The sequence below is a fragment of the Neolamprologus brichardi genome, chromosome 7 (assembly GCF_056152115.1).
Source record: "Neolamprologus brichardi isolate AB-2024 chromosome 7, ASM5615211v1, whole genome shotgun sequence".
NCBI classification, from domain to species: Eukaryota; Metazoa; Chordata; class Actinopteri; order Cichliformes; family Cichlidae; genus Neolamprologus; species Neolamprologus brichardi.
In genome coordinates, this window is record NC_142110.1 from 22668873 (window position 1) to 22679681 (window position 10809).

Sequence of the window (10809 nt, forward strand, 5' to 3'; positions counted from 1 at the left end):
TTATTGTTTATTTTATTTTATTTTCACTTGCTTAATACGGGACAGACTTGACTGGGGAAAAGAAAGAGGGAGAAAGAAAGAGGGAAAGAAAAACAGCGGGGAAGAGGGACGGGGGAGAAGGGCAAAAAATAAAAACCAACAAAATAAACAGACAAAAAATACATATATCAATCACCTGAATCACCTGTTGAGAAAGAAAAAAGAGAAAACAAGCAGAAGAAAAAAAAAGAGCAACAGAATAAACAACATCACGATGATCTATGGGAATATAACAGTAAATACTAAATATTAAACATTATTGTGCAGCACGTAAGATCGACAGCGCACAGGGTGCTTTGAGGTAGGAGCCAAAAAGGGTGTAGTTTGTGTGTGTGAGCACCCGTGTGTACACCTGTGAGCATGAGCGCGCTTGTATTTAAAGGTTCCTTCATGTAATGATCTGCAGGAAATTATTAAACTCAAGGCCAGATCGTCATCGTGATCTGTGCTGCCATCTAGTGGAAACGTGAGGGAGCTTTGCTTTGTTTAAGAGGCTAAAATTCAGCATAACAATGGAGCTTCTCCCCTCACTGCTCTGCCTCTTGTCTTTCTATTTTTAGCACAGGAAATTATTTTTTTACTAAAGGCTTTAGAGTAATGCCCTCTCTCATGGACATCTAATTAAAATTAAGCTCAAAGCGAAACAGCAGTCCCCGTGAAGAGCTAAAACAGCCATCAATGTTTAACTTTAATTTCCTCTGGAATAACCAGTGTTTTTACAGCATTTACAAAAAAAGAGCATTCATCAACAAAAAACTGCATAGATGAAGATATTTTTCATGATACACAGTGCATTCCTTCTGTAGAAAATCATGGTGACATAACTGAGAAGAAGTTTTTCTTTAGAAGAAAAACAGCATTTTGTTGAATAAATTTCATGCCCTCACTTGGTATGTGTTATTTCTACAGTATGGTGTTAAGTTTTTAGGGCATTTTCTTCTTCTTTTTTTTTTTAACTCAAATAAATACAAGATTAAGATACTGAATCTATACAAAATACATACAGTATACAACCGAAGCTGAGTACAATGTGCAACAATAAATTAAAATTGATATCACCTTGTAATAGATGCATTATTTTCTAGTCCAATTAAATACTATTTTATCTTATCTGTCATTAAAAGCAAACAGGATACAACAACATACGACATACAGGTTCCACCTTTACAATAAAGTAAGACTAAAGGGTGCATAGGAAGAGTCCGAGTGTCAGTTAAAGAACACACAATGGCCAGACAGCCACACAGCCATGCACTGATATAGGTATATGCCTCTCACTTGGCACAGACACTGATGGGTGTAGCTGCTGGTTTGTGAAGTTGGTGTTGTTTCGTCTTTTTAAACCACACATCGCCAATGAAGCAAACCGAGAAGCCAAGGCACACTACACACTGATTGTATTTGACATGTCACTACCCTAAGTATTATAATCTTCTTCATCATCTCCAAAAAAGACCTGAGAATCTGAGAAAGCACACATCTATCCCCGCTATCACAGGGCAAGAGGCAGGGTGCACACTGGACAGATCTCAAGACTCCAAAGCTAACACAGAGGAATCGCCAGTTAACCCAGTTCATGTCTTTGGACTTTTCCATTCAACTAAATAAATTGCGTTAAATGTAACGTTCAGCATTTTAGTGATAATGACCACAGCTAAACTAAGTGTTCATACAGCAGGAGCTGTTAAATAAACTATATTATGTATTAGACAATCAGAGGATTTGAACAGTATGCGTATTACAAATCACAGTTCAGTGATCCAGTAAATAAAACATTATGGTTTCCAAAGAGTGGCATTACTATGAGAATATACATTTAACGTGCATTTAAAATAACCATGTAATATCAATTATACTGTCTCTAAAATATTATACCAGTATAAAAGGATGCTGAGCAAAAGACTACACAACGCTGAACTATAGGGGCAATACTGTGGTAAAGTAAAGCTAACTGAACCAATCACAAAATGAAGACATGCAATATGGTGTTGAAAGTTTCATTCAGTGTCATCACTGTTGGCCCACACTGTACTGATGCAGGAGTCGGTGATGCAGTGCGAGCGTTCGACAAATAAAAGACAGCTGATCAGCCTGCCATGTTGTGTTGTTGGAATAAGATAAAAAGATAAAGTGTTAAGGTAACCTTTTTTCATACACTTAAACTACACCAATAAATCAGACAGAAAGTTTGCCTAGAAAGTAGCCGTAGCTATGTAACAGATTGTTATCGTTGCATTAAAAACCTGATAAAGTATTAACAAATGTTAAAACAACTAAAATAAAACAAACAAAACAATTTTTACAAGAGCTGCTGATTGCTGTGGAATGATCACGTTCCACGTCTGTTTTCAGTCTCTCAGCCAGATCCGATCTGTTTTTGGAAAGTGTGACCAAGTACAGTCAGTGATTGGAAACCCATGGTCTAATAATTAACAATAAACATGTTTTTTGACCTCTGCATATTTATACAGGAAGCAAGTGCTCCTACACATAGCTCCTCATATTGATGCTTGTACAGCAGCCCACGATGGACAAGTGGAACTGTTTCTATAGAAAGGCTATTTTGGAGGCCAAATTAGGTTTAGTTACAGGCTTAGAAAGTGACAGGTATTCAGTTAGTTGCAATCTTTATCCTCTAGATGCCGGTAATACACACAGGTCCTTTAAATATAAAAAGTAGGCATTTCACCAAAGGTTCAGTTAATACACATTAAGAGAAAAAGTACAAAAAGTGTATGTAGTAAATATCTTTTTATGCTTCCCTCTCCTCTATAGTGTTGCTTTACTTAACATACCTGCTTTTTTTTTGACTGCCTCACTGTATTTGGCCCTTTCATCAGAGAAACATACCCAAGGCAAAGTCAAAATAACCAAAGGAAAAACAAAACTTTGCCTGTAAATTTAGTAACTATGGCCGTCTGAATCTTTCCATCAACCACTCATGTTGCTCATGATATAAAGAGGCTCACTGTTTCTGTCATTGTCTATACACTCAACAGTTTTCTGCTGAGTGTATAGACCAACACATCACACATCCAACCCAACACATTAAGGATGCATCCCCTTAAGGGCCACGTACAGCAGGGACATCTCAGTGTCCGATTAGCTGCTAACTGTACTGGGATCATCATACGGACTTCCTCCTCTTGCCAAAAACATTGTTGATGAGTTTGGCCATAGACTTTGAGCCGCTGTAGCGTCGTCTGTCAGCGCGATACTTCAGGTGCTCCATCACCTGCCGGATGAGCTGTGTGAAGAGGTTGGCAATGTCTTGGTAACTCTCGGCTGCTGAGACCTCCTGGAAATTACAGCGGTTTTCCTGCGCCAGACCGCGGCCTTCATCCTCACGCACCTGACGAGCATGGCAGAGGTCCTGCTTGTTGCCAACCAGGCAAACAGGAACATCCATCTCCCTGAAAAACAGACAGCAGGGAGGCGTTAACACCATCAGTCTGCAAGATGACTGAGGATAGCAATATGAAGAGGATGCAGAGGCAAATGTGTTTTATTTTACAGCTTTTGTGTGCTTTTGCTCACAACATTGCAACAATTTTGGCTATTAAGCAACCTATCCTATCTTTCTGAGCGTAAAGCAGATGTTTTAACTAGCTGTGCTTGATTTACATTCACACAATCCAACAGTTCCACTTGTGATCTACATTTATTCTCAAATACCTGTCATTAGGCTACACAGCTCTTCCCTCCGTGTTATCAGGATGCCTTGGCATGCTGCCAGGCAGCCTGATAGATGTAGATGGCCTGTTTGTTTGTTTGTTTTTTTCACGCTTAAATTTATCAGACATCTGCGCTGGCAATCCCTGTAAATCATGAATCATTTATGAGTTTGAGTTTGTAGGAGGGCAGTCAGGACTCCCAGCATTCCTCAAATTCAAAAGTGCATGTAGATTCATGTCCAGTTACAAAGAACCTAGGGCACAGATACTTTGTTTTGTTGTTTTCCTGGAGCGTTTTCAGCATGTTCAGTTCATATAGTGGGTGTATGTCATTTTCCGGACTTGCCACTTTAATTTAAACCTCTGATTACTCATTCTTTGCATGAGGATTTCATCTGACATTTGAAATTGTAGAATTGAATGTAGGATTTTGCCTTCATTTCAAAACAGGCATTGTTGTAGCACCCAGAATTACTGTTAAATAACAACCAATCCAAACATCCATTATGTGTCAGCAGCATCTGTTATTAAGTTTCTGCTGACCCTTTGCAGTTCTCCATGCGTGTCTCCCGAATCTGCCGCAGGATGTTTTTGGCATTGATGAAGGAAGTGCGGTCACTGATGTTGTACACCACCACAAAGCCATCTGCCCAGTCCACTGGCTCTTCAAGTATACACCTGGCCTCCGAACCCTGCCAAGAAGAGCATGTGCTTTTATGTTGGTATCATCCAGTTTGTCCCGAGTCAACGTGCCGACTGGGTTGATTTTCCTATGGACCAGGAAAAAAGAGTTGGAGCCTGTATCCTTTACACTGTGTCACTTTCTATGGATGGTATTATGATAATATAGCTGGATACCATTATTATTTCTATAGATGTGTTCCAATGCTGAAAACACCTTGTATTTTTATTTTTATTTCCCTGTTTTGAGCAAAACTGAGTTGCTTTTATACTTTTTTGACAAATGCACATTGGCATTACTGTCTTCCCATTGATTATACAGATTTGATTTTATTGCTCTTTTTGCTAATCAAGCATCTTACAGTTAGTTTTCATAACTGTAATATTGAAATGCTTTCCTTTTATGGATCCATAGCATATTGGTTTACAAATTTGCTCAGCAAGCAGAGGGTTGCTGGTTCAGTTCCATCCAGAGATACAAATCCCTTTTGGAAAGTGTCAGAAAATGCATCTGGTGTAAAACCCTGCCAAAGGAAACTCACAGCTAGCTGCTGTGGCAACCCTCTGTGACAAGTGAGCAGCTGAAAGTCACTAATACCAGAAATCATTTCAAAGTGGTGCCTTAACAATATCAGTAACACCAGTAAATAAATTCAGAGTGAGCCTACAAGCGTTTGTGACCTTGACATAAACAGTGTAAGAAGGGCTTGAGGCCTGGGGACACACCTGAGTGCTATAAAACCCGATTTTAAACCTTTTCTCTTTACTGACTTCTTTTAATGCAGTCCGGGTCAGAAGGGCTGGATTGTGACTCTGTGTTCCTTATGTGACAGCAATATTACAGGGCGTCTAAATGACAAAGACAATGACTGTTTTTTGTTTTGAGCCAGGGTACTCCAATAAAACACTAACGTTGTAGTAAAGTCCCTCTCAGGTCTTTAGTTTTGTTGAATGAGAAGTAAGAGGTTTATATGGCTCCCCTTTTTTTCAAAGGGACATTCATCTCCTCGGGATACTCTCATAAATCCTTATATTCCCACACTTGCTAACTCTAAGTGAACACATGACTACAGCTAAGCCACAGGCAGCTCTCCAGCAGCCTGAAAACAAACCACTGTTTTGATAGATAGATGATAGATAGATGAAGGCAAACCAAATTTTGGTTATGGCCCGACAGTCAAACAAAATTACTCAAGAATGTAAAAATTGACTTTCTTTATGAGTAGTTTTGGTGAATTTTCTTGAAAAGGCATTATTCTCATCAGTGTCAGATTTTCATTTTTTTAGTTTGTTTCCTGTCAGTGGTTTGTCGGTGGTCCTCCAGATGAAATGTTAGAAGAACAACGGGAAAAGTTGGTGGTCCTGCTGCAGCTCTGCTTTTCTAATATAATTCTGTTAATAATAAAAACAAGAGTCTTACCTGAGAGCAGGGGTCAAAAACCTCCAAATTCAGCTGCCTGCCTTCGATCGACAGTCTTTTGTGGTACAAAGAGTCTGTGGAGGAGATACAAAATGCATAAATAACAAAATATTGATGGATGTCAAAATTACACATGGAACATGTCAAAAATGTGGTGTTTGGGACTTTCATCAGTTTTTACTAACACTTTCAAGACACAAATCTATTACCAGGTATTAACATTACCATGAATTTGTCATGAATCTACTTTTACTACAAAGTTTGTTGTTGTTGTTGTTGTTGTTGTTGTTTTACAGGAACTGGACTGCTAGTGTATCAAGCATAATTAAAAAGTTGTGATGGGTCAGACATACATACACAAGTATATATTTTGACTTTATTGTTATTTATTTTAACTTTCCATGTCTATTCACTGCATGACTTATAATCACGGCTAACAGAGCAAGAGTAGCGTCATTGCTGCAGAAGCATCAATGCCTAAAGCGGTAATGAAAACAGTGAAAACCACAATTACATCATTACAATAAAGGATATAGGATAACAGCATCTTTATGATAAACACAAATAGAAAATAGTATAAAAATACAAATCCATTAGATATCCAACTATACTATCAGAAATGTTGAGCTAAAACACTGGAAGCTGTGTCAAAACAGCTACACGACAGGATTGTCTACATTACCTGCCTGCAAAAGGTTTATTACCCAAAAGGACAATATTTTCCTTGTCCATGAATGCACAGGTGAAAATGTTGCATCTCTAAGTGGATGAGAGCAATCTTCTAGACCAAAACCTCATCAAAGTGCCATTATATGAAATCTGGAAACACTTACTGGTATTTGAGGCATATTCACCAATAAAGCGCCTGGTCAGGAAGCGCACAAGGACAGCTGGAGAAAGGAGATGAAATGGAAAACAATAAAATGAATCATGGCATCATTACACACTCATCCCTCTCAGTGATGAAGGGTGGGGGAGCCTTGTTCACCCCAGCAGGCACAACACCGTGTTAAATGTCTCCAGGATTGGAGCGATGAAACTGAAGCCCCACATAAAAGAATGCTGCACGGCTTTCCTGGAAGGTCTGTGTGCTTATTTGGCAAGCTGAATAGTTAAATCCCCCCCAGCCTGTGCTTTGCCTCTACACTGCAAGCTACACATAAAACTGACTGACTGGGCCAGTTTTGGTCCCACAAGACAATCAATTTAAATTAAAGGCTGAAGTTTCAAGTGCTGAACTCTGGAAGCTTGCTCCTAATAGTGGGCCTCTTGAGGGGTTGTACAGAGGTTAGGACATGGTGACACACAAACATGGATATGGACATTCAACACTTAGGACTTAACACAATAGGAATTGTCCTGGTTCCATTGTCACACAAAGATACATTCAAAGATAAAAGACGCGTTGAAAGCAACAAATAGAGCAGAAGGGAGCAGAAAAACATGTCGAATGAACTCAAGCACCCACATACAGCTTCCATAAGCTACAGCATCTCCAAGGTAACAGCTCTGCTTCACTGCCAAGCACCAAGAATGGCCATGTCCCATTGTTTTAAAAGGTTTGTACAGTACAGTCTGAACCACCCTCTCACAGACAGAAGCAGAATCATAAGTAATGCTTTCTCCTAGACAGCATTTTTAACAAGAGCTTAAAAATCCAATCTGAAGTGTGTCCAAACAGGAGAACTGAAGTATGGTTGCATGAACTGGTTCTCCGAAGAACCCATAAAAAATACTAAATGGTCCAATATGCACACATGAAACTTAAAATAGACATAGAAAAAAACAAGCAAAAAAACAAGATAACAAACTATCACTGCAACACATCAAAGCCAGTGAAAGCCAAGATCAAATTACACTCTAAACAACACCACAGGTGGAGCAGCAGGCCGATTGACTTATTGATAAAACATGTTGTGCTTTCCTCTGTCCAGCCTTGAACTAAGCCCTGTGACTGAGGAGTTTTAAAACAAAGGCAGATAATCTCTGGAGGGAGAAATGGTCTTATTAGTTTAGTTAAACCTCAGTGAATGGAGCCAATAATCCACTGTTGTCTTTGGTTATGTAATGCAAAACCAGAGCTCACACAATGCTGGAAGAAAAGAGAAACATGTTTATTCAAACTTGGAAGTGTTCACAGCTAAAAATAATTACTGTTCATTTCTCAAGGCCACTCTTCCTGGACCACAAATAACAGTTAAAATCGCATGCCAAAAAAAGTGACATGCAATTAATTAATATTAATTTCTGCTATCATTCAACCTAATGTTTTTTTTTTTTGTTTACCGTGTTTTTGAATGAGCTGTACTTGCACCATAATAGTCACGCACCCAGTCATTTCTGCTGTTTTCATTATGGGTATGACATGACATGACCCCAGCATAAACCTGGTGGTACCCTGGTGATTTGCTTAGCTCTGATTTAAGTTTTAGCTGTAGCCTGTAGAAGTGTCGAGAAACACTAAGAAGAGATTTTTCCACTCTGTGAATTGATTGTGGTTTGGCTCTGTGGGAATATTCATAGTTAATCACACTTTTCAATCACCTTTTCTTGTCAAAGTTTACAAGAAGTCTTCCTTCTCTCTCTCCAACCGGTCGCGGCAGATGGCCGCCCCTCCCTGAGCCTGGTTCTGCCGGAGGTTTCTTCCTGTTAAAAGGGAGTTTTTCCTTCCCGCTGTCACCAAAGTGCTTGCTCATAGGGGGGTCATATGATTGTTGGGTTTTTCTCTGTATGTATTATTGTAGGGTCTACCTTACAATATAAAGTGCCTTGAGGTTACTTTTGTTGTGATTTGGAGCTGCATAGATAAAACTGAATTGAATCAAAAATCAACTCTCATGCTCCATGGCTGGCTAGTTAAAAAGTACGCCTTCAAAAATTTTAAACAAAACTTGTTTTGTGGTCAAAGTGACATGTTTTCAAGTGTTAGCATATTGCAATCAAGAGATCTATCCAGAAATTACACTTTCCTTTGGTAGAAGACAAAATAGACAGATCTCAGATAGTTCACAGTCTCAGCAGTATCATCATGTTTTGACTGGAAACAACAACAAAAAACCACCAAAACTTCTTTTCAGATCGCAGCAGATTGCAGCGCCTCCTTGAGCCTCCTTGAGCCTGTTTTTTGCCGAGTTTTCTTCCTGTTAAAAGGGAGCTTTTCTTTTCCACTGTTGCCAAAATCTTGCTTGTTGAGGTTTTCTTCAGAATACTGTCAGCTCTTTACATTATAAAGTAACTCGACACAACAGTTGTTATGGTTTGGTGCAATATAAAGACACCCGAATTGAACTAAATAGCTGTTAAATCATTATATGATGGAGAGCTTTTGTTGTTTTACACGTCTGCATTACTGTTTAGAGCACATATGTAATAATGTCTCTAAAGTATTTATGCACATAATTCTGTCCAGCGTCTGTTTTGATGAAGACCATGATAAGTTCGCCCAAGCTATGCAGAGCAGGATCGTACTCAGATAGAGCCGTGAGTCACATTCTTTAAAATCTTTAGCTCACCTCAGAAAAGTGTGTTAAGCTACATTGTGTATGTTCTATAATAATTACAAAATCTTTGGCCCTAAATTTAATATAACTGAGACACTGAATGTCTGAGAGGGGAAATTCAAACATGTTAAATCAGCCACAATTTGTCACTTTATCATTTAATTGTTTTTAAATTTAGTTAGCAACAATTTTGATTTAATTATCAGTTTTTCAAGAACAAATGCCAACTCTTCTGATTTACCAGTTGTCTTATGCACTGTACTGTAAACTGAATATTCTTTGAGTTTTTGACTGATAGCTAAGCAAAATCAACACAATGTAGCATATAACCATAAAATTAAGAACTTGATGACATTTGTTGACCAGTTGATTAAAAAATAAAATGATGATAAAACACGCCAAACTGCTACAATAGCAGAGATATGTTTAAATTCAGGTAATAAGTAAAATAAGCAAGTTAAATAAGGTGGTTTGAAGTTAAGGCATCATAACTTCCTTGTCAGCAGACTTGACAGTTTTTACAGTTTTTATTGAGATACAAGTATAAAGAGACACTTTTTCTCCCTTATAGATCACTAAATCACTCTCAAGTACTTACCTGATTTCCCAGCCCCCTGGCTTCCCAGTAGGGCCAGCTTGATGTCGTTCATGCCTGTGTTGTGTCAGGTCCTCAGCTGTATCTCTAGCTGCAGTTCTGTGTTGCGTTTGGTATTTAGGTTAGCCTCAGCTCACTAAACACTCCTTATCGTTGAAGCAGAGTGGAAGTACATGACTGCCCTCCCCTCTCTTTCTCTTCAAAGAGCTGTTTCACATTTTAAAACCAGAGGCAGAGGAGAGTGGGGAAAACAAGCACCCTCCTCTTTGGTCTCTGTCTCTCTGCCAGGAGCTCTTTTGCGCTCTCTCTCTCTCTCTCTCTCTCTCTCTCTCTCTCTCTCACGCACTTCTCATTTTTCTGTTTTCTCTCGCTCTCTCTTTTTTCCCCTCAGTCTGTCTGTTTTCCTTCTTTCATTCCTCTCTTGGACCTATTTCTCCTCTCTGCCTCTGCCCCCTCCTATGCAGAGCTTGCTCAAAGGTCATGACTGACTAAACCTATTGTGCCGGTCCTTCTCTTAACATTTTAACTGTGGACTTGCTTTCATCTATGGCTTTTAGTGCTATTTTTCATGGGGTAATGATATAATGGTATGGAAGCCAGTTATGCTTGTTTGCCAAGAAATGGTCAATATAAGGAAATATAGAATTACAAGAAGCAAAAATAATGCATTACCGCAATGAGTTACATGGTAATGAAAATATATTTTTAAAGATAAATGACACAAAACCTGTGATAATGTTGAGTGAAATCTCTTATCATTATACTTATCATAATAATGATAAGTATCATAATAATGATAAGTGATAATGCTTTGAAAATTGTGAAGAAAAATCAAAACTACAGTTTTATATTTTAACACATTGTAGCTGATATTTTTAAAGTTTTGCTGTGAATACCATT

At 38.6% G+C, this 10809-nt stretch overlaps 1 protein-coding gene across 1 annotated transcript; it reads right to left on the reverse strand.

Annotated features, from left to right (window-relative positions):
* Nucleotides 1–515: 515 nt before the first annotated feature.
* Nucleotides 516–10177, reverse strand: rerglb (RERG/RAS-like b). The gene is made up of 5 exons (XM_006782367.3): nucleotides 9913–10177; nucleotides 6648–6704; nucleotides 5815–5888; nucleotides 4257–4405; nucleotides 516–3452 (listed from the first exon to the last, which is right to left on the reverse strand). Exons 1-5 carry the CDS (start codon nucleotides 9962–9964, stop codon nucleotides 3167–3169), a joined length of 618 nt encoding a protein of 205 aa, XP_006782430.1. The 5' UTR covers nucleotides 9965–10177; the 3' UTR covers nucleotides 516–3166.
* Nucleotides 10178–10809: the final 632 nt, after the last annotated feature.